At 40.9% G+C, this 27,954-nt stretch overlaps 1 protein-coding gene across 1 annotated transcript; it reads left to right on the forward strand.

Moving 5' to 3' along the window:
• Positions 1–78: 78 nt before the first annotated feature.
• On the forward strand, positions 79–27,905 carry usp36 (ubiquitin specific peptidase 36). Its single transcript, XM_077496914.1, has 20 exons — positions 79–226; positions 8,626–8,891; positions 8,982–9,203; positions 10,261–10,371; positions 11,257–11,359; positions 11,463–11,530; positions 11,614–11,684; positions 13,232–13,314; positions 13,386–13,497; positions 13,595–13,735; positions 15,457–15,557; positions 15,653–15,791; positions 15,918–16,292; positions 16,842–17,069; positions 19,930–20,036; positions 20,201–20,797; positions 24,175–24,389; positions 24,468–24,650; positions 25,288–25,403; positions 26,574–27,905. The coding sequence occupies exons 2-20, from the start codon at positions 8,639–8,641 to the stop codon at positions 26,709–26,711; spliced, it is 3,363 nt and encodes a 1,120-aa protein (XP_077353040.1). The 5' UTR covers positions 79–226; positions 8,626–8,638; the 3' UTR covers positions 26,712–27,905.
• The last annotated feature ends 49 nt before the right edge of the window (positions 27,906–27,954 follow it).

Below are 27,954 nucleotides of genomic sequence, written 5' to 3' on the forward strand. Positions count from 1 at the left end.
GACATTCACACGTCACGTGTCAGCGTAATGACTATGTAGCCGCTGATTGGGTATCATCTTGTAACCAAGGCGGGATCTGTTCGCCGATTGGTTTTCGCTTGGAGTCCATCGGCCTCGTCACCTCCCTCTCTTAATGCAGCATGGGCGAAAATACCAGCAGACCGAGAAGCAATCTCTGAGGAGGTGGATTTCTCCGTTTTCAAGGCTTTTTTTGAGCGCTACAAAGGTGAGACCGTAAAGACCACCTATAAATAAAAGACTACTTATGGCCTTGTTTTCGCTTGAGTAATGTCATTCGGCATTTGCGGACGCGTAGATGGTGACCACATTGCAGCAAGGGAAGGCTACTCGAAACCGCTCCGCCACGTTAGCCGATTAGCTATTTAGCCAACGCCGTCCTTCTCGTTAGATACACGCTAAAATGTTCGACTTCTCAAAGTCAACGACACCCCCCCCCCAAAAAACAAACAAACAAACAAACAAACAATCAAACAAAAAAAAAAACAACCCAATGGGGCTTTTAGACTTAACGCGGACGTAATGGCCTCGCCTCGTCGCCCCTCTGACGCCATGTATTGTCGACATTAGGGCTTGCTTTAGGTTAGCAATTTAGCATGCTAACCCCACGCTAAGTGGCCCGACACGTCGCGGTCTTTGAACGCCTGCAACCGGCCGGTAAACACCTTTTAAAATACATTTTTTAAAAGTGATTCCATTTGATTAATTACTACGTAATAACGATAATTCATTCCAGCAGCGCTGGCGGCTGGGGTGCAGGTCAGCGAGGCAATGAATTGACGTGATTGGTGACGATCAGACAGACATACAGCATATGCATGTCTTCAATATCAGACAAATGGTGCCTGAAGCCGATTTCAGTATCGCTTCAAACATGATAATAGTTATTTTTATAATTATTATTTTGTATATTAATTTATGTACCTGTGCTTCATGACTGATCGCACTGCTTTCTAAAGTGGGAGTGTCAGTTATGAACTTTAATTTGTTAACAGTGACGTCAGCTGGAAGGGTCTATATGGGGACCTTAAGTCCGTGGTGGTGAGACATTGACCAGGTAGCCTATCTGTCCCATTAAGGGAGTGCGCCAAACAAACATCTCTTTTGGAACTGGCCGACAAGTTAAACCATGCTTTCAGTGGATCATAACACCTTCCCGTAGGCATTTGGTCGAGTTCACTCAGTCAACTTTTCCTAAAAGTATTTGAACAATGTCTTCTCAGCCATGTTGCTTGAAGCTCTATACAGGAACGTGGTTGAGTTTTACAAAGGGATGAAATCATTGAAGGGAGAGCTTGCTTTGTAACCAGTTTTGTTGTGGAGAGCAAAGTGTCATGACTCGTCTTTGTCTCCTCATCTTGTCATTTACTGCTTCTCCACAACTGTGTGTAACATGACTGCGTTTGATCTTTGGATCCAGCCCGCTTTGCAAGTCTATTAACAAGGCGTTTACATTTGTATTCAGCTCCTTCCCTCAAGTAGGCGCTATTGAACTCTGAATACTAAAACCATCCCATCCATGGTAGTTCAATTATTCAACACAAACAACCCACCTTCGCATGAGGCTCGTCATTAGTATTATTTAGACTACTAGTCAAAGTAACCTGTGAACACGAACTGATGTGACAGTGAGCTGATATGCACGCAGGCCGTATAGATGAGTGGTATTGTCTAAATCAGGGGTGTCAAACTCATGTTAGCTCAGGGGCCGCATGGAGGAAAATATATTATCAAGTGGGCTGAATCGGGAAAATAAAGGTATATAACTTAAAAACAATTGCCATAATTGATACGCATATTTTCGTGGACCAGCCCTAAATTACGGAGCTCATCTGTAATCATATTGTTCCGAAAAATAAGACGGATGCAAATGGAATGCGGCAACACTTTGCCGGTATACATTCCGGACGTGTTAAATTGACCTGTTTTCAATATATATTGTTCCCAGAATGCATTGCATGGGTGTTAATAATGTTATAAGCACGTTAATCCTTGTCATATCTATTTGTGTTACCAGTAATTTAACACATTTATGTCTGTGTATGATTTAAAAAAAAAAAAAAAAAGTTTGAGTGCAAAATAAAGACATCCAGGATGACGATTCCCCGTTCAAGTTGCATTACTCATCTGAGGACTGCTTGTGAAATTACAAATGTGTATGTTTTGATTGTGGCCGGCTGATTAATTAGACATTACATTCTTTTTATTTATTTTTTTTAACTTTACAAAATCAACTCGCGGGCCGGATTAAACCCACTTGCGGGCCTGATCCGGCCCGCGGGCCGTATGTTTGACACCCCTGGTCTAAATCTTTACTTTTTGGCTTTAACACACACAAAAAATAAATGCATGTGAAAAACTGTCTACATTAAGATTCCACCACGGTTAATAAATTTCTTTCATGGCTTTGACTTGGGCACAAAAACTGCATCAATTTTCATCAAATAATAGATAATAGGTTCCACAAAAATGGCAAATGCCAAACTGCATATATGTTTGGGTTATACTCCAGATATAGCTCTTAAATGTTATTTTCAGCAAATTTTTATGTATTTATGTTTGTATGTATGGTTTGGTAGTGACTTTTGACTCCAATAAACAAGTCAGTTGCATGATTAGTTTTTACCTCGGTTGCCCTTTGAGACGTAACCTACTCGTTTTTTTGGAGACAGAGTATTCGGGTAACATTATATACATATATATATATATATATATATATATATATATATATATATATATATATATTAGGGGTGTGAATTGCCTAGTACCTGACGATTCGATTCGTATCACGATTCACAGGTCACGATTCGATTCGATACCGATTAATCCCGATACGAATTTATAAGTCGATTGTTGCGATTTTTTTTCATATACATATATATACATATATATATATATATATATATATATATATATATATATATATATATCAAACAGGTTGTAACCTGTTTCATGTTTGAACAGCATTAAAATAAAATATTAAGGCTTAATGTTCCGTTCATATAACATTCTTCCATGCTCAAGGTGTGAATCCTAACCCGAAGTCAGACGTTTTGTTGAATATTTTTCGATTAAAAATGGAAGTTTAAAAATCGATTCACACACACACCAAAAAAAAAAAAAAAAAAGGCAATGATGATAAGACGTTGAATCGGTAAGACTACCGAATGAACAATTCTGAGTTCTTAAAAAAAAAAAAAAAAAAAAATCGATTTTTTTTTTGAATCGATTCGAGAATCGCACGATGTAGTATCGCGATATATCGCCGAATCGATTTTTTTAAACACCCCTAATATATATATATATATATATATATATATATATATATAAGTCTTTAGGGGATGATGTGAGAATATATGCGTCCTCTTGGCCATAATAGTGTCAACTGCAGAGACGTGCTTTGAAATTAAGTGAACTGCAGAAACTTAATAAAAATGGTTTTGAGTAGGGATGGGTACCTTTTACACTTGAACTGGTACTGTTTCAATACTCGGTGCCTGGGAATCAATACCGGTACTCAACGGTACCAATTTTCTTTTGTCCTCTCTTTTTTTTATTTGTTTAAATTTGTTAAATGTAATTAATTAATTAATTTATTTATTTATTTATTTGGGTGGTAGTAAATGTTCTTCATTGTTTGTTTAATAGTAAAATCTTGTTTAAAAAAACCCCAATTACCTTTCAATATATAAAACTCAACAACTTAAAAAAAAAAATCATTCAAATGAGCCAGAGAGAAATATTAAAAATAAAGGTGTGCTAGTGTTGCATATTTGTTAAAGCACGTGACCTCATGTTCACAGAAGATGCATCGTGGCGCCATGGCAGTCGCCAGTGTGGGCTTTCTTGACTGTGTCTCCCCAAAATGTTGCCCTAGCAGTGTTTTGTTGCACTTTTAAAACATGTCTGTTGTGTTTTGGCAAACTCAAAATTTGTTACTGGTCATCTTTGAAGAAAATATATCAATAAAATTCAGCTTCATGGTGCTTTACACAATGTTTCAATGTATTTGTACATGTTGGCCTTATAGTAGGACTTGAAAGCATATTTGTATTCAAGTTAATTGTGCAAACAATTATTGGTTGTCGACATCGGCGCGTTCTAAATGATTGGTTATCGGTATCGGTTGAAATTAGCATTATTGTGTTTATCTACTAGTGCAAACTAATAAAACTACAGAGGAACTGTCATAAAAGGTCCTGGAAAATGTATATTATAGTAAAATAATAATAACAAACAAAGAATAATATTTAGAACCGTGATCAGAGCACTTTACAACAACTAATGGGCTTTTTGCACAAATCCACTACTTCTTGAACGCAGTACCACTCCATTTCCCGTCTTTCATGATTGGACGAGATGATTAATCCAGGTGTGCCTGACCTCGGTAACCACGATAACAATGGCCAGACACACCTGGATTAATCAGTTTGTCCAGTGAAAGATAGGAAATGGGGTATATGCCACGGAAGGGGCGGGACTTCTGTGTTTTTGCGCATCAGCTTTGATTCCGGTTCACGACTGAGACGCCCTGCATGCTCCCGTCCATCGACGGGAGCTCGCGGTTGGGCGCATTGGTGGGGGATGCAAGTGTTGGAATGCCGCCCACACGTCGCAACCCAGAACCGGAATCAAAGCCGATGTGCAAAAACGCGGAAATCCTGCCTCTTCCATGGAATATACCTCATAAAGGAGTGGTATTAAATTCAGGAAGTAGTCGAGCTGTGCAAAGAGCCAATTCTGATTGGGAACTGCCAGCTTGTAATTTTTGTGTGTTTATCCATCATTCGCCAGTAATTATCGGCAATGTGTTGGTAAGTAAGCACAATAAGTAAGCAGTTGGGATTTTTGAAGCATGATTCTAAACATTCGCCGGATATTTTTCTGTGGTAATCATTTCTATAAGCAGCAGAGACTGATGAATTTGAAATGATTCTGTTCAGTGCCTTTGCACATTTTTTTTTTTTCCTTTTTCAGTCCTTAGAATAACCATTTAGTTGTAATTAAAGGACGACTGTTAAATTGTGTAGCAATGTCGCTGTTGTTGCACCCTTGGGCCGTGTGTCACCCTCCGTATCAGTAACGGTGGCACAGGAAGGTCGTCACGTCCTTGTGCGTATGTTCAGGCCCTCTTATTCACCACCACCCCCACTCTAGTGACATCACCGTCCTCTGCAAAGGGGATCTATACCGTGCGTATAGGAGTGATGAGGAAAAAGAGGATAGTTACATTTGATGTTGAGCACAATGGTGCCAGGCTATATGATTATTCAATGACTGGTAGACGCTGATTATGGTTAAGCATACGCACGCCAAGCTTTTAGTGTATTTTCTTTTTTTTTACACTGTCTTGAAAGGGACTGTAACCATACTTTAACCCAGGGGTAGGTAATTAATTTTGCACAGGGGCCACATAAAAAAACTGAAGCCAACATGCTAACATCAACTATCATTTTTAATGTATTTAGAAAAAGTATTGTCTTGTTTCAATGAATTGCTACATGTCGTAGCCGTTCCTAGTATAATATTATGTAAATATATTATTATATATGGAATATATATGGAAAGTACAATATTATTGTCATTGAGTGATGTATAATGCTGATATCAAGCTTTATGTTTGCATACATAATTATCAGGCCAAATCTCAGGCCCCGTTTACATAGAAGCAAAGCCGGCTTCATTCCTCAAATAAATCTTGTACAGACAGAACCGTCTCAAGACTTGCGAGTGTCCAAAAGAAGACGCTTAGGACGTTTAACAGCTGTAATATATATGCCAAGTCTGGAGTGGTGCTGTAGCACTGATATAGGGAGTTAACGGAAAGCGTAGAAGAAGAATTGGCGAAGAAGATCAAACACTGATCTGAATAGCCGATAGGCCAAGACTTTTGAAGCTGCGAGGCCGCCATATTACTCCTTCCCAAGGAACTTTTTTCGGGATACGATCCTATACTTTTATAGTATCGGAAATAGAGAATATTTGAGACAGTACTTAGTAGAAGCAACAGGGGTCTAGCAACTGAGCGATAAAAGAAAAGGGGTCTTCAAAGTAGTTAAAAGTAGTCTGCTCGTGAGATGGGAGGTGTAAGATGGCTGCCCTGTCGCTTCAACGGCTTGCACGAGCGTGTATGAGCTATCGGCTATCCAGTAATATATACAGATTAGTGAGACGAACACAGGAGAGGTGACCATGCCGGGTAATTCAAGTACAACAACATCACGCAAAACATTTTGCTGTAAAAACATAAACAAGCTAAGGAGGTTGCGCAAAATGACGACGGCACGGCTATCCGCCATTGGTGTTGACAGACTGGCAGTTCGTGCGCAGTCAGGCGAGCATTACATCATTACTGGAGTGGATTAATCCCGTTTACAGTGTGGTGTCCACATTGGAACGTACGGGGTGAGTTTCGAAATCTTTCTTTCCACTCTGGAGCCCGTCAGCCCGGTTCCAAAAGTTATCGGTTTCAAGTTCCGAAACCACGCCGCCATGTGGACGAACTGTCCAAACAGTAATAAACTTGTGCGGGTACACTGAAACGAGCTTTCGTGTGAGCGGGGCCTCAGATTTCAGTTATAATAACTTATCAGACTTCTGCAGTGCTTGCTAACGAGCTGGTCATTTGATGCAGCTGTGGGGGCTCTGGAGGACTTGGAGTATGGAGGACCAAAAGTGCCAACATTAAATAAATAAATACACCATTAAATAATTAAATAAAAGTGTCATTAATTAATTAAATGTCATTAATTAATTAAATTCACTATGATTATTTATTTATTTCTCTATTTAATTATTACATGGGCATTGTGTTGCAGTGTTTCGTGAATTTATTTTATCTGTCAAGCTCGCCCGTCAAAGTTAGTGGGCGGGTCCTAACACCTGATTGGTCAATCTGCTCATCAAGTCAAGGCAAATCCATTTCAGAATAGTCAAATGATGCGGAGTGAGTAGCCAGTAAACACGATTGATAGGCTGGGTGGCGCTTTTCACCTAAATAGGTGCCTTTCCATTAGACATTAGATTTACGCTTTCATGAGGTGCTTTTTGAGACGTGCTGAAATGGAAGTACTTTGCAAAATTTTAACGGAAACACTTTTTTTCCGCATTTCCTACTAGTCATGTGACTCCGCCCAGTCACGGAGAAAAGGAAGTAGGAACTACAGGGCCACTCACGTTTGTGTCCCAATTGCTTTTTCTTTTCCTTGTTTTCTTTTATTTTCAATGTTCAATAATGCTTATGCTCAGTCCGTGTCAAGTTATTTGTCATTTGATGATACAAATGTGCCTTGTTTGTTTGTGTATAATTGCTCAATTAAAAAAAAAAAAAAAAAAAAAAAAAAACCTTCCCAAGGCACAACAAGATAAAGCACAAACAAAGCGGTTTAACATAGAGATCAGTGGCCAGTCCGCCACTTTCTAAAATGCTCTATTGAACAACTGCTGCAAGTCTAACAACAAACATCACCAAAGCGATCAAAACATTGCAACAAAAAAAAAAACACAAAACAAAATTTGCATTTATGTATGTAAAACGTGACTAACAATAGTAGCAAATTTAAATTCAGCTCAACTTTATTTTGAGAGCGCTTAAAAAAATCGCTGAAATGAAAAGTGCTGTTGCCTACATGGAATAAAAATCAAACATACGAAAACAATTAAAAGAAATATCGCTTTTATTTTGATGTTGGTTTTGCACAACAACAAGCCTCGATCACTCTATAGCAGCAAAAAATCCATCACCAAAGCCGCTATGTTTCTAACCACTCCAGGACGAAGCAGTCGATGAGACAAAATTTGAGTGAATCAGGCTTTAGCTCCGCCCACTAACTGACGGGCGAGTTTGACAGATAAAATTCACGAAACACCGCAACACAGTGACCATGATGAAATACTTAAATAGAGAAATAAATAAATAAAGGAATAAATAAATAAATTAATTAATATATAAATAAATAAATTAAAAATCATAATGAATTTAATTAATTAATGACACATTTAATTAATTAATGACACTTTAATTTAATTATTTAATAGTGTATTTATTTATTTAATGTTGGCACTTTTGGTCCTCCATATTGGAGAACCTTGTCCGACATACCATAATACAATAGACAGCCTATACCAGGGTTCCTCCGTCTATGATGGCACAAAATGAAATAATGCTTTCTATTTTATCTTGGATTGTTTTATTGTTATGCCAGAGACGGCTTTTATGTAAGTGAGAGCTGCATCGATTAATCGAATAACTCAAATAATTTGATAAGAAAAAAGTGGACGCATTCCCTCCTTCAAAGCGTTGCAGGGATAATTATTCCACTCGGGCTAATCTGACTACTGCTACTGACGTTGCAAACCTGAAGCAATTCCAAATGACCGACAAAAGTTCCTTTTCAGTGAACTAGCTCCTTTGTTTGCTGCCATTGAAGCTGCAAAGGAAGTAAAATTATTTTTTTTCTTTTCTTCAGAGGAAAAAAAAAATCAGTTGTTTGAAATTCATCTTGTATCTGGTATTAAACTAGCCATGTTGTTAGGTCAAGTAGTTTTGAACTTTTTGTCTCATTTTCTTCCACCCATTCCACATAACCGACCAATCCTTCTTTTCAGTGATGTTTCAACAATGCCGATTGTGGACAAACTCAAGGAGGCGCTAAAGCCCAGTCGGAAGGAGTCGGGCGATGATGGCGACCTGAGCAAATTGCTGGCCTCCTCGGCCAAGAAGGTCCTCTTGCAGAAGATCGAGTTTGAGCCTGCCAGCAAGGGTTTCTCCTACCAGCTGGATAGTCTGAAGAACAAGTACGTGATCCTCAATCCCAGAAATGAGGTCGTGTCTGGACAGAAGGCGGCCGAGCCCCCTCCAATCAAGAGGCAAGGTAAACAAAGGGGACGCTTCTTTGCTTTAAATTTTCAATTGTACTCTGTGCTTCATAATGATCTTTTTATTCTGAATTGATTGTGTCTAGTTTCAGAGAACACGGTCGGTGGCCAAGGCGATGGCATTGCTGCGCCGCAGAAAATGCTCTTCCCCGCCAACAAGCTGGCCCTCAAGTGGGAGCGGGTGTACAGGGTGGGGGCCGGCCTCCACAACCTGGGCAACACCTGCTTCCTCAACTCCACCGTGCAGTGTCTCACCTACACGCCGCCGCTCGCTAACTACTTGCTCTCCAAGGAGCACAGCCGCGTCTGTGAGTGTTTAATTGTAAACATAACCCACATTTTTGTTTTTCTTTGGCCTTAAAGGAGGCACCCATCCTTCAATCAATCAATCTATTTTCTATAGCTTTGAGTTGGTTGCTAGACAGTTACAGGATGTATATATACAAACGAGCATTCATACTCACATTCACACATACCATGCGCGTTTTTGTAATGTGGGAGAGGAAACCCATGCAAACATGGGGATGGGAAACTCCACACAGGAAGGCTAGAACCAAGATTTGAACCTCACACCTTGGAGCTATGAGGCAAACCTGCGAGCCGTTCACTTAAAGGAGATGCCTTATACATTTCTTCCCGCAATGTGTAAAATTACACGGAATTATACCATCCAATGTCAAGTACAGCTTTCGTTCCCATGACAACCGGAGACGGCATTACATGATACACGTCAGTGAATGTGTTGGTAACACAATTTATCTTGTGACGCTCGTAAATTAGCAAAAATTATATGAAACTATTTTCTCTGTGCTCTCCGCAGTTTATCTCATTTTCGCAAATGCTGTGTATTCCAGCACCTATTCAATATATTTTTGAATAATATGAAATAACATGGGTGGCTAGAGCCAATCCTAGCACACTTCGGGTGGAAGGCAGAGATGCATACTTGACTGGCCGTCAACTAAATACAGGGCACATTTAGACAAACAACCATTAACATCTATGGACAATTTGGAGTCTTGAGTCACTCTTACAAGCATGTTTTCAAACGTGACGGCAGAGTGCCTAAAGAAAGCCCATGCAAGCAAGTGGGAAACATGCAAACTCCACACAGGATGGTCCGAGTCGACCTGAGACCTCTTGGCTGTGAGGCAGCTGCACAAACTACTATGCTTCCTAACATAAAATCATAACTTAAAACCAGTGAATTTCTATCTGGTAGTTTGTGTCACTCTAGTGCCAAAAAAGGATTATAGTATATAAAATGTTAGTTTACATTTAGGATATATACACAAATGTGTCAATACCACAGTGAAATCAATTTGAATGTAATGATAGATTTCTTTGCATTTTGTGCTCTTCCAGGCCACCAGTCGGGCTTCTGTATGATTTGCGTCATGCAAAACCACATCATCCAGACATTTGCCAACACGGGCAACGCCATCAAGCCCGTGTCCTTCATCAGAGACCTGAAAAGTGAGACCACCGCCTTCACTTGAATCCGTTTTGGTTGATGCCATGACACATCACTGTGACGTCACACTGCAGTACATTATACGGACGCAGGCTGGGGAAGGAAGGAAGGAAGGAATAAATGGGTGCTGTATAGGGAGAGAGGGAGATGAGATGTGAGTTTAGGTGCTAGACTCCCAAAGGACTACCCCGCCCCCCACAATGACACACTCTCCCCTCACTACCTGCTTATTGCTGCAGTCTCCATAACCACCGCCCACCCCACCATCTTTCCCTCTAGTGCCCTCTCCGTCTCCTTGTGACTGCAGGCTTGGGTGCTTTAGCACAAAAATACTCCTGAAAAGACCATAGGAAAAAACAACATAACATCATCATTATTGAATTATTATGGGGGGGGACCGTTTTAGATTTCCACCCACTGGACGTGACTTATTGCTGTATGTGAAATGACACTTTGCTGGGAATGCGGCGATGAGCGCATTAAATATCGACCGGCTTGATACTCTTTTCTCACTCTTGTGCCTCCAGGAAGGGCTCAGAGCTTTCCGAGCTACATTAGCACTAATGCGATGAGTCTGTTAAAACTCACTAAGTGACTGTAAATGTTTCATTATGGTTTTTTTTGTTTTGTTTTTTAAAGTGCAGGTTGCATCCTGGGTGGGTTACTCGGAAAAGGGTGCCCCAAATTTGCTTTGAAGTATGTTGTTGTGACATTGCATTAAGATTAACTGCGCTCTTTTGGCAGTCATTAACGAATCACCATTCTGAGCGACACACTCATGCCTTAACTTTTATTATGCTTAATGCTATAATGAGAGCTTGCAGTTCAAAATATGTCATTTGCAGTGATTTATGGACAATTCATTCAAACGTGCCGTTTTTGTGCAGAAATCGCCCGACATTTCCGCTTCGGTAGCCAGGAAGATGCGCACGAGTTCCTGCGGTACACCATTGACGCCATGCAGAAAGCCTGTCTCAACGGCTACCCTAAGTAAGCCCCCCCCCCCCCCCCCCTTTTTTTTTTTTTTTTCTTTGGTCCATAGCTTCGTTTTAAACAAAGAACATTATTGATTGAAGGGTCTTATTTTGTGTAGGCTTGATAGGCAAACACAGGCCACAACACTAGTGCACCAAATCTTTGGAGGCTACCTGCGGTCAAGAGGTATTGATCATGCTCATGGGAAGAAAATTTCACATCAATTAGTTGATTGATCCATTCAATTCTTTTTTTTTTTCTCTTTGCAGTAAAATGTTCCATTTGTAAAAGTGTGTCAGATACATACGACCCTTACCTGGACATTGCTGTGGAGATACGGGTATGTTCCAACACATATTCTCGTATACACTTGTAATTTCATTTTCTGTAATTTAGAGATGCAGTAATGACACCTCAATTGGGGAATGCTAGCTGTTCCAGTTGACTTTCAATTGTAATTAAGAAAAAAAAATTCACATAGGAACTAGGGGTTCAACTGATTAGTCGACTTTATTACTCCACATCCAGCTTTGAGTTGACTAACAGCTAATAATGAGCCTTTGCCATCTCAATTGGCCAATTTACAGAGGACTTGCAACTATAGCCCATCTACAACTGACATTGGACTAGACCGCTCTTTGCAGCAGAGAACTGAGTCTACTGTAGTGCAAAAATAAGATGGTTGTGCATGAGAATAGCGGTTTGGCTCATAAGCGTGGGCTATTCTGATTGCCGTTAGTCTACCTGGCTATGATGTCCAATCACTATCCTATGGAACACAACATGAAAATGGCATGTGAAGCGAAAAAATGTCCAGGGGCTCCCTTTAATTACAACTACATGCAGGGGGAAAGGTCCCTTGCACATTAGCGCAGCAGTTTTTGTCCTGTACAGTTTATTTGCCGTCCAAAGTCAATGTAACAAGATACTAAATGTATGTGGGACAAGTACTAGGACCATGTGGAAAACACCTGCTAATAACATAAGTGATTTGGACTATACCAATCACGTTGCTCATACAAGTTAACACATTGAATTTTGGAGGATGCAGCACAGTGTGTGCATATGTGAGCGCAACACCACCTTCTCCCTGTATAGAAAAATCACTGACACCACCTAGTAGCCTTCCCCACAGTCCTGAGTCCGCTGTGACTGGAAAACAGGTGCAGTGACAAGAGGACAGTGACTGGGAATGCTTGGGTGTGTTTGCAGGGGGGAACTGAAGAATTGGAAAGTTAAAGTTCTAAGCAGTGATTTCATGAATGGGCACTCATGTCTGTGAATTATCTGGCATTGTATTTAAAAGCCTCTTGACGCCGATTCTCAAACCGTTTGCTCCTGTATCACCTAAAAAAGCACTTGGGCCCCCATTAAATCACATTAGTGTAGTTGGTACAAATGTTAATCAAAAAAATGAAGTAAAGGTTTTATTCCTAAACAGTTTAGTTAATATTGTGTTCCCATCATACGGTACAATTTCAACAGATAGTGAAAATGAACATTAATGATGAAATGAATCTTCGGAGACAGACGTATCGAACTTTTACTGTGTTCGCTTTCAAAATCCATTTGTACTCATTCTAGATTTTGTAAAACAAATGTAGTGCACCCAATTACAATGCGCAAATTGCATGAGGTCTGTTGTACCTACAATGGCATTCTGAACACACTGAGCTGACCTAATACAGCTAATATCTCTAAACTTGGAAATATATATGAAGTTAAATCAATCTAAAGATGTCAAAATAACATCATAGTACAACTACAAAAAAAAAATCTTTAATTGTTCAACCCCCTAATAGGAAATATGAATTAATTTATTCATTTCAGCTTGAAATGTCTTGAGCTGAGTGTAGAAACATGCCCTGTCTTCTTTCTGTCTTTTAGCAAGCTGTCAATATCGTGCGAGCCTTGGAGCTTTTTGTTAAACCTGATGTTTTGAGTGGAGAAAATGCCTACATGTGTGCCAAGTGAGTCTAAATCCGGGTCTATATGTGTTCTATTATAAGATGAGTGAGAACTCCCCCATTTCCCCTTGCAGGTGCAAAAAGAAAGTGCCAGCGACAAAGCGTTTCACCGTCCATCGAACATCAAATGTGCTGACGCTTTCCCTTAAGAGGTTTGCCAACTTCAGCGGAGGGAAAATAACAAAGGTCGACAAATATTTCTCAAGATTGGAGGGCTGCTCCAGTTTGTCCATACGTCTCACATTTCTACCCCCCGCCTTTTTTTTTTTCTTTTTTTTTTTAGGATGTTGGCTATCCAGAGTTCCTCAACATCCGCCCCTACATGTCTCAGAGCTCAGGTGATCCCGTCATGTATGGACTCTACGCCGTCCTGGTTCACTCTGGCTACAGCTGTCACGCTGGACACTACTACTGCTACGTCAAGGTGCGACCATGACTCAAACCAGCTTCACCGTTAAAAATCGACAAAAGCCTCAGACGCGCCTTGTGTTTTCATTGATAACATGAAATTGTCTGACTCCAAACTTTTGAATGGTAGTGCATATATAAATAAGAAAATGTTTAATAAATGTTTCTTTACTTTTCCCTTGAGTTTTTAACCTTTAATGGGTTACATAAACATGAAGCTTAATAAAAAGCCTACTTTAATGCTGCAGCATACTGGTCCCTAGTGGTGTGTGCTGTGCACTACAACACTGAGCTCAACATGGACAAGTCAAGTCATAAAGCTTTTTTAAAATGTGTCCAACATAATTCATATGCTATGTTCTGAATGTGTAGTGGCTTAGAATGACCATTAATATCCTAGTATGTGCTGAAATCTTTAATAATTGTTCCTCAAAATTGTCCAACAGGATCAGGGACAAACAACTTAAATAATGTCGTTTTCAATAATATTGTTTAATATCCAGCCACAACAGACCCATTCAGTAAGTAATCATTCCCTTTAACTCTTTGACTGCCAGGCGTTATAAAAACAAAACAAAAAAATCCACAGTGCCAGCCGCTTTTGAGCATTTTAACTCATCTTTCAAGGCAAAAAGAATATTGTTTGCCTTTACCACATATACAAAGTGGCTACGAAATGAAAGATTGCATTCCATTCATTGGAATTTTACTAATCATCATGAAACGTCTTTAGCAGTCAAAGAGTTAATGAACAAATTTGGCCAGCATTTAAATAATTTTGTGCTTGTGACAGCCACCCGTTTTCTGAGCTTAGCCGCATAAAGATGAGCTGAAACCCATCCCTGTTGATTTTGGGGGAGGGGTGAGGCAAACCCTGGATGGTCACCACAAGGGTTCTACATTAACAGTGGCCTAGGGCCACTACAGTACTTTGTTGGGCCACCTGAAGTTCACTGCTTCTGGCGTGATTGGGCCAGTACAAATTCCATAAATAAATAAATTCGGCGAAGTCAACAATTTCTTACTTTTTAAAAGAAAATATTTAATATTATGCGTCCATTTACATCGATTAATTCTCAATAAATGGTCATTTATGTTTTGCTGTGCTGCACGCACACATTTTTTGCATGTCAGATTAAATACAAATGTGAAATGTTAAATATTCAGTTCAATTTTGTACAGCAAAAAACACACCATACAAAAAATTAACTTCACAGAGGTAATAATATTTTCTTAAAGGCTTAAATAAAGCTGTAAAAAGACGCAAAATGTAAATTTATTATCATGAATTTACATGGCTAGTGTCAGTTCTCTTCGGGCCACCACGATATGCCTCATGGTGGCCTGAGAGGACCACCACTCAAAAAGGCTTACTGTAGGACCCTTGTTGCCAGCCAATCGCATGTCACATATAGACAGGCAATCATTTGCTTTAACACCTATGGACAATTTAGGCTTCAATGAGCCAAACCAGCATGTTTTTGGAATGTGGGCGGAAGTCAGTGTACCTGGGGAAAAAAAGATTCAAATCCTGAACCTCAGCTCTGAGAGGCAAACGTGTAACGTAAGACATTGACTTAAATTTTTAATTGCACTGGATTTATAACAATTTGGTTATTTTGGTGTACTACATGGGACCTCAACAAACACACTATACCTATTTTTGTCTGGCCCAGGTTGCCCCAGGTAAAATGAAATACTGTCATTGAATTTTGTTTGTGTCTGGTGGTATTGTAGGCAAGCAATGGACAATGGTATCAAATGAACGACTCCATGGTGCACTCTAGTAACATCAAGGTGGTCTTGAACCAGCAGGCTTACGTGCTTTTCTACCTGAGGTGAGAAGCTGCACACATCTGATCTGCAAGCCTCAATTAAGTGTTACTGTTAATACTCTTTCACTGATACATTTTTTTTGTACTATTTATTGAAGGATCCCCGAAACAAAGAAAAATGCAGACGGACACACTGGCAAACAGGGAATGTTGCATTCAGGGAAGAACAGCGTTTCGTCAGAGCCAATAAAGCGCGTTAATCTAAATGGACCTCTTTCGTCCCCGCAGGTCACAAAGGTACATCTGTCTGTATCAGTATACATGTACATAAAAACTATCTTTTAGAGGGAGGCGTTTTTCTCTTGAGTGACGGATATACACCACTGTATTTGAGTAAATAACGTTTTCATGTCCGTTTACCAGAAACTTGAGCCAGCACAACTGCGTAAGATCCATTCCATGGATGGCGGTTTGGGCCTGCCGGTCGCCAGAAACGGCGTGAGCACTCAGCCGCTGCCGCAGGCCCGGCTGTCCGGCTGGACGTCGTCCTCAAACGGCGCCACCAAGTTATCCAGCGGGCCCACGGTTATCGAGGAGCCCTTCAAGAAGCTGAAGAAGCCGTCTCCTCAGAGCCAGTCGCGCTGTGGCACGCCGACGCCGTCCAACAACAACAGCAGTAGCACTAGCGTCGGCAGGATGGAGGGAGACAAAAAGCAAGATGGTGGCAGAGGGCTCACTGCGTCTGCTTCATTCAAGTCTCTGTCTGATTCCTCATCTGCCGACACCACTGAGTCAAAGGCAAGTCCACCATTACTCCTTTACTTTTAAGCAGCTACATAGCGGTGGGCGAACTTTTGTGCTGAAGAGCCATATTTGACTTTTAAAACATGGGGCATGTCATTCATAGAAGAAGTAAAAAGAAATATAGTGCTACTGAATTAGAAACTGCATCCAGTTTATTTAGGGTCACAGGTGAGCTGGAGTCTCTCCCAGCTGAAGTGGAGTTAAAACAAAGCATAAAATGCAATAAAATAATAAAAAGACATATATAAAAAATAATGGATGAATTCTTTTCTAATGAAAATATAGTAATGTATAATCATAAAACCAGTCATTAACATTGAAACACTCCTGCGGCGTCTCTGTGACTTCAGACAAAACTGTCACAGTCCTTATGTTGGCCGCCTGCTGTCTGCCAGCAACAAGGTCATTATAGTTAACGGAAATTAACAGAATAAATAAAACTAGTGAAAACTTCTTATTTAACAAAATAAAAGAGATTATTGTGTGCAAACTAATTTATGTAGCATGTTTGAATGAATTGTTGCTTATTGTTCTATCAACCAGGACATCGCGGGTCCTAAGAGTGCGCCGGCGGGAGGTGCGCCCTCGACCCCTCGCAAAGCTTCCAGCAGCACTGTGTCTCCTGCCAAAAGCGTGGAGCGCTCTCACAGCGCGGATGAGCAGAAAACAGCGAAGATGAAACCTCCGGCCCTCAACAACATCACATCGGAAGCCACCAGCAGCACCATGTCGCCGCCACCCGCCAAGAAGCTGGCGCTGTCAGCCAAGAAGGTGAATGACATTCCCATCCAAGTTGATACAATAGAACAGTGTTACAGTCATAGGCCTAGTACTGGACAGAAGTTATAGTTGAGTTTCAGTTTTAATACAATTGTTATCAATTGTAGCACAAACTGTTTGGAAGTTCACACTAATTAAATAGGAAATAATTACTAGTAAAACTAACAAGGGACCCTCACCTATGGTCACGAGCTGTGGGTCGTGACCGAATGAACAAGATCCCCGATACAAGCGGCCGAAATGAGTTTCCTCCGCAGGGTGTCCGGGCTCTCCCTTAGAGATAGGGTGAGAAGCTCGGTCATCTGGGAGGGACTCAGGGTTGAGCCACTGCTCCTCCGCGTTGAGAGGAGCCAGCTGAGGTGGCTCGGGCATCTGGTTCGGATGCCTCCTGGACGCCTCCCTGGGGAGGTGTTCCGGGCATGTTCCACCGGTGGGAGGCCCCGGGGACGACCCAGGACACGCTGGAGAGACTATGTCTCTCGGCTGGCCTGGGAACGCCTCGGGATCCCACCGGAGGAGCTGGTTGAAGTGGCTCGGGAGAGGGAAGTCTGGGTTTCCCTCCTGAAGCTGCTGCCCCCGCGACCCGACCCCGGATAAGCGGAAGAAGATGGATGGATGGATGGATGGACTAACAAGGGAAAAAAACTGGACTGAAATGACTATGTATTGCACATCATTAAAAGATTAAAGATTAAATATAAATGTATTTAATTTTAAAATTAAATACTATATATCTGAACTGTCCTTAGGCATTCATCCTTTTACGTACCACTAAACTAGAAAATATCCCACTTAAATAAACTCAGCCGTATGTGTGAAATGTAACACTCATGTTTGTCACAGCATAAAAAGAAACTAGCACAAGTACGGCAATAAAATCAAACATGTTATACTGTTTAAACAGAGTTGAAATAGAAAACTCTGTTTTCCCTGGGGGAAAAAAAATGTTTTAGAAAGACTTTCTGAAAGTTCCCTTTTTAAGCATAAAGACCAACATTTGAGTGTGAGTGATAGGCTAAACTTTAAAGAAAGAAATACAAATATACAATGTGTGGACTTATATAGAGTTAATTTCCTTGGAGAACGTGTGTGATCAATGATGATATCCGAACAACCGTTCAATATGAACTTTAATAATTTACATTAACGATTGACGCTACTTTTATTGCGTGACATCAGATTTGAATTCACAAGCAGGAACTTCTTCTGTTTCGAGGCCCTTTTCTTAGTCAGAGTACGGCATTGTCAGGCTATACAGTTCTCTCAAATGCAGCATACATGGGTACTTTTAAAATAGTAATTTAGTTTACCCCTTGTGGAGAAGTGAAAGAGGTTGCCAGGCTTGTCAGATACATGCCAAAGCAACAAGTGGCAGATGTCGGGGACTTGAGTCACATGACTTGGACTGGAATTGACGTAAGATACCAGTTTTATGACTTACGACTGACGTGACAAAAACTTAATGAAAGGCTTGACTTTGACTTTGCTTTCCATGAGACTCGACTCTGGGGATTGAGTGGTAAATATTCGTCATCCATTACAGAGCAGTCAAAATTTTCAACATCCACATTGTCTACAAACACATTTCTTAACAGTATGTCATTGTCGACTTGTTACACTGACTCGAATTCCTCCCACGCCGTCGTCAATCGCGTTATTTCATAACTTCCGCAAATCCGCGTCAACCATCAATGCTCTAAAAAATTTCCAGGACATGCTACGAGACCCATGTCACCCTCTCGTGCATGTTCTGATGCATTTAATCGGCTAAGAGACCAAGAATTGTTCAAAACATAATGACATATCTGCTCTCCCGGCGTCAAAGGTAGAAGCGCGGTCACGCGATTCCGGCCTAAAATGGGTTAAATATGGAAATTGGATGGATGTTCAATTCTTAATAAACATTTGAAACAAAACAGCTCATTGCTGCAAGAAATCGTAATGGAGGAGGAAGGGAGGAGAGGGAAGAAGCGAGAGAGAGAGAGAGAAGAAAGGAAAAAAAAACCCTGAGTGGGCCGTGAACCCGTGACCTGCTGCTTACAGCGTGAGCACGCTAACTCACCCACAACAGAATTCAAGACGGCCAATTGTCATTGCAAATGTGAAAGATAATTGATTGCTTTATTTGGACAGAATGTTTACTGTTAAAGGCTACTTTTAGCACTATCCTACGAGCATGGATGTGAAAGTGGGTATGTTTTTAGTCTGCAGAAGCGTTGCGGGGTGGGGCCGCACTTAATGATGTCATAGAATGAACACCCACTGGTTTTCACCAGTTGGGAGGGGCTGGTGCTTGGAGCGCAGAATGACCTAGAATTTCTCATAGCTGGGTGAATGGAGGAAAACGCCACTTCGGTGATGTTTTGGGTGAGGAATTAGCATTTTAACATGGCTAAAAGCTCCAAAAAGTTGATTTTTCACATTACTGTCCCTTTAAGCAGCAAGCGACAGAAGCAGCAAAAATATCTCCACTATGTATTTATTTACAGTATCAAGTAAAGCAGTGTGTATGTGGCAAATGTACATATGTGATTAACATACTGAAACACATTTTTCCTCCACGGCTGGACTCGATTGCATAATGTCACATTATACATTAACGTATCCTTCCTAGTGAATGTAATGGACAAGTCAACCACAAAGTCTATGGTTTGTCTTTTTTTCCTTTTTTACCTTCTTTTTTTCTAACCATTTCTAATTGTTCTCTGCCATGCCCCCTTCCTCTCTGCTCCTCCATCTTTTCCTGCCATCCCCCTTCCTTTATTTAATTTAATTCTCTCCTTTTTTGTCACATTCATGGCTACTTTTTTCTTTTAGACCACCAAGTTTTTATTTTTGTCGATAACTGCAGGCTCGCAGCCGGAGTCCGAGCAGCATTGATGCTCCGCGACGAATGTCCGGCAACACCCCTCATCCAAATCACCCTAATCACCTCGCCGCTACGCCTAAAACTCACAGGTGGGGACTTTCTTGTTTATTTTAATTTATTTGGTAGGGAAAAGTTTAGGGAAGAAAAATTAAGATCCCCTGTAAAGTTCAAAGTGCAGTAAAAATTGAGAAAACAAATTCCACAAAATGTATAATTAAACCCAACTAAGTGACCCAATTACTCTTCTTTCCAGTGCGTCATCCCATTCCCCGAAAAACCACTCATCACCTTTGAAACAGTCCCTTCCCATCACGCCGCTCAATCTGCACGGCAGCCCCTCTCTGAACGGCTTCCACCGTCCTATGCAAAACAGCCCCAAGTCCACCCACCACCCCCAAGAAGAACCAAATGATCCTCCAACTCAAAATGTGAACCAAAAGAAAAGGAGGAGAAAGAAGCGCCGCCACTCTGAGATAGAAGTTAACACGGGTGCTGTTGCAGAGGTGCCATCGAACCCCGTCGGCGAAAAGAAGAAGAAGAAGCGAAAGAGGGAGAAAGAAGATGCCGAGAAGACCGTGGCGAGAGAAAGCATCCCATCCCATCTTGAGCCGACGAAGCCAGAAGAGGAAGACTGGTGCCAGGGCGGCATGTGGAGTCTCTCCTGCCATCAAGTATCTGAAGAGCTGAAACAGAAGCGAGAGTCTACCACAGAGGTGATAAGTCAGACCAATGGGAAAGACCATGTGGCGGACTGCCTGTTCTTAAAAAAGAAGAGGAAGAAAAAGAAGAGAAAGAAGAAAAAGATGATGCTGGAGCAGGACATAAATTCACCATGTGTACCTTCAAACAGGTGAGAGAAGTTATATATTTACTCAAAGTAGGGCGTTTTTAAATGTAGGAATATAGAATCTTTCCATCTATTACCCGTAGCGCTTATCCTCATGAGGGTTGTGGGTGAAATGGAGCCTTTTCCATCTGGCTTTGGACTATGGGCAGAATTTTGTCTCAAAATTATTCACACAAACATATTCACAATTTTTACATGTTTTTCACATGTATGCGCAATTATCATGACCTTTCAATTATAATATTCAATTCTGCATGTGAATTGATTTTGCGGATCAGCGGCACGCACATTTATTTTTGATATTCACACACAGCAGTTCTAAACATTCCAGTATCGTCCAGCCGCGGCCGCAAATGTGCGTTCTCATTTTGAATGACAGCAATATCCCGGCCGCAGCCGGACCCTTCTCAAGCATTCACACATTGAAAGGCTATCACTCCTCCGTCCACTAGGAGGCAATTTCGCTTATATCCATTGAACAGAAATGAGACATCTCCTGTTTCATGTTTAAAGGGATACAAGACTTATAACTCCTTTTCCAGTATTGGATTAGACATTGTGTATAAAGAATAAAAGTGCAAATATCTCTGGCATCATACTGTGGTGAACGCCACCATCCTGGTTACACGATTGTGATGACTGATCCCATGCGTAAACGGCAGCAGCCGTCGTTCAGTTTACTGATGTAATTGGCAAGAAAACGACAGTCTTCTATCCCAAATACTGCACCAATTCTGTTCAGAGTAAAATCATCAGCACATCCGGTTTCATGTCATTCCTTGTGGAGGTGGGAGGTGGCTTCTCCTAATCTGGGCTAAAGCGTGCTTAGCACATGACATGTAGCTTAGCCTAGCAGAGTAAAAGTCACCCGGATGTTTACAGTCGACTTCGACTTGCCGGCCGGCTGGATCTGTCACTTTCATCCAGCTTTCGGCTGGAAAGAAATTTTTGGCGAGTCCTCTGTGGCTGTACTGCTTTTGAAGAAGTGCTTCTTTGTTGTAAGGCGCAATTCCACCTTTGATATCCGCCGTGGGATGTGATAATTCCTCGTGAATTCTTTGTTGTCACTGGCAGCCATGTCATTCAATGTGTATTTTGTTTTATTTATTTGTTTGTTTATTCATGTTTTCCTTTCGGACACATTACAGTTTACATCAATCACATCACATCATTTGCAACATTGACATCCGAAAGAAGGGCTGACGGGTAGAAGCCGAAGCTTATTCGAGACCCGTCCCCATCGACCCATTACTATAACGCATCAATCATATACATTATTTAGAATAGTCATGAATTTTTATCGTTATCCATCCAATACTATCCCAGACACTGCTCGCTCAGTTCATCTTGACTGTCCGTGTGTAGATTGTGGCTAGTCCCAGTCATTTGGCACTGGTGAGTCGGTCCCCAGACGCCGCCAGCAAGCCCACCCCGCCAGGCGAGCAGCCAAGGCAAGCGCAATTCTTCTCTTTCACCAGTAGGGTCTTCGCTGACCTCGGATCAGCTTTCACACATGTTGTGCTTTCCAGAAGAGTAGATCGGCTTGCATTCTGCCCATTGCGATTCAAGCAATTTCAGCACTCGATTCTGGTCAGGTAGCACCACTGGTTGCTAGCATGTTGTGGATCTGATGACTCCTGTGCGCTGCCTAGCCTAGCTCACCCAGCAGAGCGGCCCACGCCAGCTGCATTCCAGGAACCAGACCACCAACCCCCATTTTGCGTATTGACAGCAGATTCATTGGAGCCACAATACAGCCTTATCATGTAGCCTTGACTGTTACAACAAATGTCCAAACGGAATTCGAGCCAGACAATATTTAGATTCAAACGGGAACAGCAATACATGTTATCAATGCAGGTGTATAAACAAGAGTTAGCCTTGGCAAAGTCAGCAAATAATCATATACAACTCCAGCTTTGGGTAATTAGTGATGTTGTTGTTGTTGTTGTTGTTGTTGTTGTGATATTGTGAATTACTGTTGTCTCTCAAGCGCTGCCAATTCCTCAGCTCCTTTCACGATTCGTGTTTTTAGTTGACCAGAGTTATCTTTAGTTTGAATAAAAATTCGGCAGTCTTTTGTCCACGTGCTTTCGATAAGTCCATTCTTTCTCATTTGTCGAGCCTTTTTGGCGATGTCAGCATTTCGTTTGGTGAGGTTTTCGTTGATGTAGACATGTTTCCCACGAAGCTTGTGACGGTCTCTCAGAAGAGCAATCTTTTTCTTTCTGTCAACAAACCTGATCAGAACTGCCGGTGGTCGTGTCCCTCCAGTTGGAAGCGAAAAGCACATCTGAATGTGCGCAGGATCAACAGTTAATCCCAAATCTCTGAGTTGAAGTGTCACTTGCTGTTCCACAGTCTCGTTCCCTGAATATTGGTCAGAATCTTCCGTGCTCGTGCTAGCCGCAGCTCTCAAAGGGCCACGGCGCGGCTTGATCTTGATACCGGTGACTATCACATCGTTGATACGAAGATTTTGCTCCAAATCATCCACTTTTTGTTCCAAGGCAACAATGCGTCGATCTTTTTCCTGTGTCTCTTTCTTCAATTGCTGTATTTCCTGAAGAAGTGGCTCAATGCTCTTCTTCATTTCAAGTAATTCGGCAACCATTCCACTGAGTTTTTTAAGAGAAGATTTTATCTCCTCAATCTCGTCAGCTCTTTTCCCGCCAGGCATTCTGCAACAATGTAGTTAAAAATCCCAATGCAATAAATCAACAAGTAGTTAGATTCACGAGCGAGTGCAGGAGCAAGTACAGATGCGTCCTTCCTCAACAGATGCGTCCTTGAAGTCCCATTTTATGCACGCGATACATCACAATGATCACGTTACTGTCCAAAATGGCCGATAGAGTTCTTAATGCAAAAATATTCATAAAACGTCCTATAAAATCATAATCGCTCAACATAAATTGACATTTTTTTCAGGGAGGAGTTGAAATTAACCATTTCACAGAATAGGTGGTTAGTTTTTCACAAGTCTTGCGTTCCATTAATAATTGGAAAATGAAAAACTGTTTAACACGTTGGGAAGCAAAATATGACCGCAATTTGTGTCCCTCAAGCTTGTTTTGTCTTGACACTGATGACCTCCTTCTATTGCTACCTCTTCGGCCACTGCTGCTTTGGCGGTGTAGAAAAAAAAAATAACAGGAGATTAAGGAAGATCGAGGAAAACAAATTGTGGTCGTGTTTTGTTTCCTGACTTGTGTTAAACACATAATAGAAGATCGGATAAAGGTTCTTCTGCTGCTGCAGCGGCGTAGAAGAAGAAGCGCCCCAACAAGGCGGCGTAATCCTTTAGTGAATTTGGCCCTTACATGGGGCTGAAATGAAGCAATTTAAAAAGTAATTTTTCAATAATATTTCTCATTTAGCCACAGCCGTACCGATGCCTCTGCCAAGACGAGCGAACAAATGGTACTCACAAAGAAAGTGAAAGTAAAAAAGAAGAAAAAGAGACTGAAAGAAAAGGTGAGGAGCGAGGAAGAAGAGAGCTGGCCTTGCTCGGAGGGGCAGAACTGTGACGCATCGGAGCCCCCGCCCAAAAAGAACACGGCGGGGGGTGACAAGCAACGCAAGCTGAGTACTGGTACGTACATCCACGCCAAAAAGAAGTAAAAACAAAAATGGCATGTTAGTTATTCCGTTATGTTCCTGTAATTTGCAGCATCAGTGGTGGTGTGGGACAGCCAGGTGAAGGACGGCTACAAACGTCAAACGCCTGCGAGTGACGCGTCGGGAGAAACTCCGGCCAAGGCCGTCGCTCGCCTGTCCTGGGACGGCAAAAAGAGCAGCGACGTGGTGCAGGAGCTGATGCAGAACTCCTCGGACAAAGCCTACGGCGCTTGCGGTGAGAGAGGCTCTGTGGAAAAACAGGCTGAATGATTTTGAAAAATAATCAAGATTACCCCTCAACCACCCTCGTCAATATTGTGATTTACATAAAAAAACAAAAAAACAAAAAATCAACGGCCTCTTACAATATATTTTTTAACAACCACAAATGTGTATTCCAATAAACAATATCACACTTGTTGTACATAATTTATTTGATCATATAGGTTAGGCTTATGCTAAAATAACAGCAAATAACTTATTAAATAATATAAAAGTTTATTTATCAACTTTAACTAGTTGTTCACTGACTAAACACTTTGACTTGCTGTCTTTTCAGTGTTAACTATGGAAATTTCACAAAATTCTATCGAACAAATGTGCCATAAACAAGTCAAAAATCAGATTGCAACAATACTGCATACCAATCTGTGACTATAACATGTCGCCTTTTCATGTTTCATAAACATGACAAACGTGCACTGCACTTGTTAATTCATTCACTGCTATTGACGGCCATACACGTCAAAGATCAATTTTATCTGCACTGGCAGTGAATGAGTTAAGCACTGAAATTATCAAGACACTATGTAAATATAATTGCATTCTTAATTGTTGAACCCTAATTGACGGCTTTTCTTTGTCCGCTCTAGTCCTCACTTGGGACGGAGAGGTCTCTGCTGTGAGTCTAGATGCCATCCAAGATGTCCGCCGTGCCAAGCGTGACACTGTGATTGACGAGTGGGATGAAGACTTTGACAGTGGGAAGGTGAGTGTGTTGCACTCCTGCGATTGGATTTGTCTTTGGATTTTTTTTATTTATTTTTTGTTAACATACAGCACTAGTGATGACAGAGGAAATTTGTGATGATAACAGTAGAAAAAGAAAAAAAATTACATGCATAAGAAAGTGCCTGAAATTACAATAGAAATGCATTTTGGAATGTTAGTAAGTAGTCACCATCTGTTCATAGTAAAACTGTATATAAAAAAAAATTGTGCATTTCAGATTCCCAGAGTAAGCCATTTATTAGAGGAGTGATCTATGTTTGTGCAAATTCATTGTGAGATACTTGTTTGACTATCTTAATTTATTTTGATAGGGAAATCAAGGCATAACCTCTGTTCTAGCATCTATATCTCTACAGGAGAAAAGCTTTTATCAGTGACAGGCCTTTATTTGTACAACTTAATTTGTAAATATTATGTAACAGGCATTAAATTAGGAAAAACCTTTATCCATAATTTTGTAATGTTAGTAAATACAAGGTGTCTCGTATACGAGGAGTGTAAAATTTAATAGCGAAGTGGCCTTTATAGATTAAGGGAGAGGCCTTTCTTTGTACAAAATATATTTTAATGACTGTCTCAGTGTAGATTTGTTCAAATGATTTTTAAATAGTAGCATCTTAGCTATTAGGAATAAATAAATTACAGTGGTGTATTTTGTCAGTGTTTTGCAATCATTTTCCCACAGATTAACAAGGATATTTCTTGAAATAATATATAACTCACTGTTGCCTTGTTGAATTTGAACAGCGAGATGCGTTTTGTGCATTTTTATCTGGTAAAGATGTTCGTGCTTCCACCCCCTCTACCTTAGACAAGACGGAATACGACATTTTCATCCGTTGCCTTGATTGGTCAAAACAAACGTGCAAAGATGCCGCATCGTCCAATCAGCTCGAAGTATTGTACAGCAAGTCCCTCCTTTCCAAAACAAATTTGCCTAGTCACAATTATCAATCTGCCTTGTGAGGTTAATAATTTTGACCACATCTTAAATTTGATTGCCTTTAAAAGAGTATTAAAAGCTACAGATGAACCCAAAGCTCTGAATCGCTAACCTCTACTGTAAACATCAGCTTTACTGTATGCCACATATGTATAAATGATATGGAAAAGCTTTTCAAAGGGATCCTATGCTGACTTTAACCAGGTGAAGAAAACAAAAAGCTTCAAGAGGGAAAGGTGGAGAGGCAGCAGCGGTGGCAGCATTTTCCAGCAGATCCAGGATCGTCGCAACAAGTGGTCCGTGACGCCCGGCGGGAAGAGAGCCTTCGCCGGGCATCGTTGACACATTTTTGACTGGAAATGGCAACGACACCAAAAACACGAGAACAAAACTTCCACTTTATTTTTTTGTTCTAAGTTCTGAATAATGAGCCAATCATAAACAATAGGAATGATGGACCACCTTTTTTATCATCTGCTTCAGTCTTCACTTTTTTTCATGCTGTTTTGTTGGCCCATTTTATACAACTCCGTACCACTGGAGCTCCTTCTGTGAAATAGAATCCGAATAATTTATACATTTTTGGGGGATTTGCAAACGATGTTATGATTTTATACCTTTTATCAGCCCATGAGTTGTTTTGTTGCGGATGTTGCTGCGCCGAGTGGCTTGTTTTTAAGGACCAATTATTATTTTTAATTCAGGTCCACAAATCCATGGAGACTCATACATGATGACACGGTTGGGGGGGATTTAATTGCGGCCACATATACCATAGCTACAGTGTAGTTACAAATCCCCCCCGCCTAGTCATGTCTGTTCTATAATCCTATTTTTTTTTTAATTATGCAGTTTTAAATTAACTAATGATAAAACCCAATGTTCTGATTGTTCAGTTTTTGCAGCGGGGGTCGTTTCTTTCAATTCACAGTTCAACATTGTGCTCGTTCTTCCATATGTTAGTTGAAATGATTCATTATACCTCTATGCAATTTTTTCCTCGCTGCCGGTCACCTCCACAAACTGGGCGGAGACTCAGGAAGCCATCCGGTATGTAGTGTATGCCATCGCCATGTTACCACAACCGTTTTCTATACGTATGTGAAGTGTGGCGGGATTGATTTAAGACACATGCTGTACAAATACTGTACTACAAAAGACTGATGTGAATCCAGAAAAGCTCTCCAAAATGGACCCAGCACTCATTTTTCGGTCCTGACCTGCCCCACCCACTCATAATACAAAATGCATTTAAGTGTACAGTCCTCCCATGCTGTAAAGATTTGCCCCTCTGTTTCAGTCTAGAGATTTTACCTTGAATTGGCTATATATGTATTAAAAAAACAAACAAAAAAAAGTGTTATGAATGTATTAAAAAGACATCTTTAATGGATCCCTTGGTGGGTGTTTACGCGCACACGTGTTTTGTCAAGAGGCCGAGTGATCCATAAATACATGCTTCACATTTGCGTTTGCACCACGTTTGAATTTAAAAAAGGTGCAATAAAGTTGTCACTTTTTTTGTGTGTCTGTAAAGATGTTCCTGCTCCGTGGAAAAATCCTAGTCAAGTTTGAATTTACTTGT

This window comes from Festucalex cinctus, chromosome 1 (genome assembly GCF_051991245.1).
Source record: "Festucalex cinctus isolate MCC-2025b chromosome 1, RoL_Fcin_1.0, whole genome shotgun sequence".
Lineage (NCBI taxonomy): Eukaryota > Metazoa > Chordata > Actinopteri > Syngnathiformes > Syngnathidae > Festucalex > Festucalex cinctus.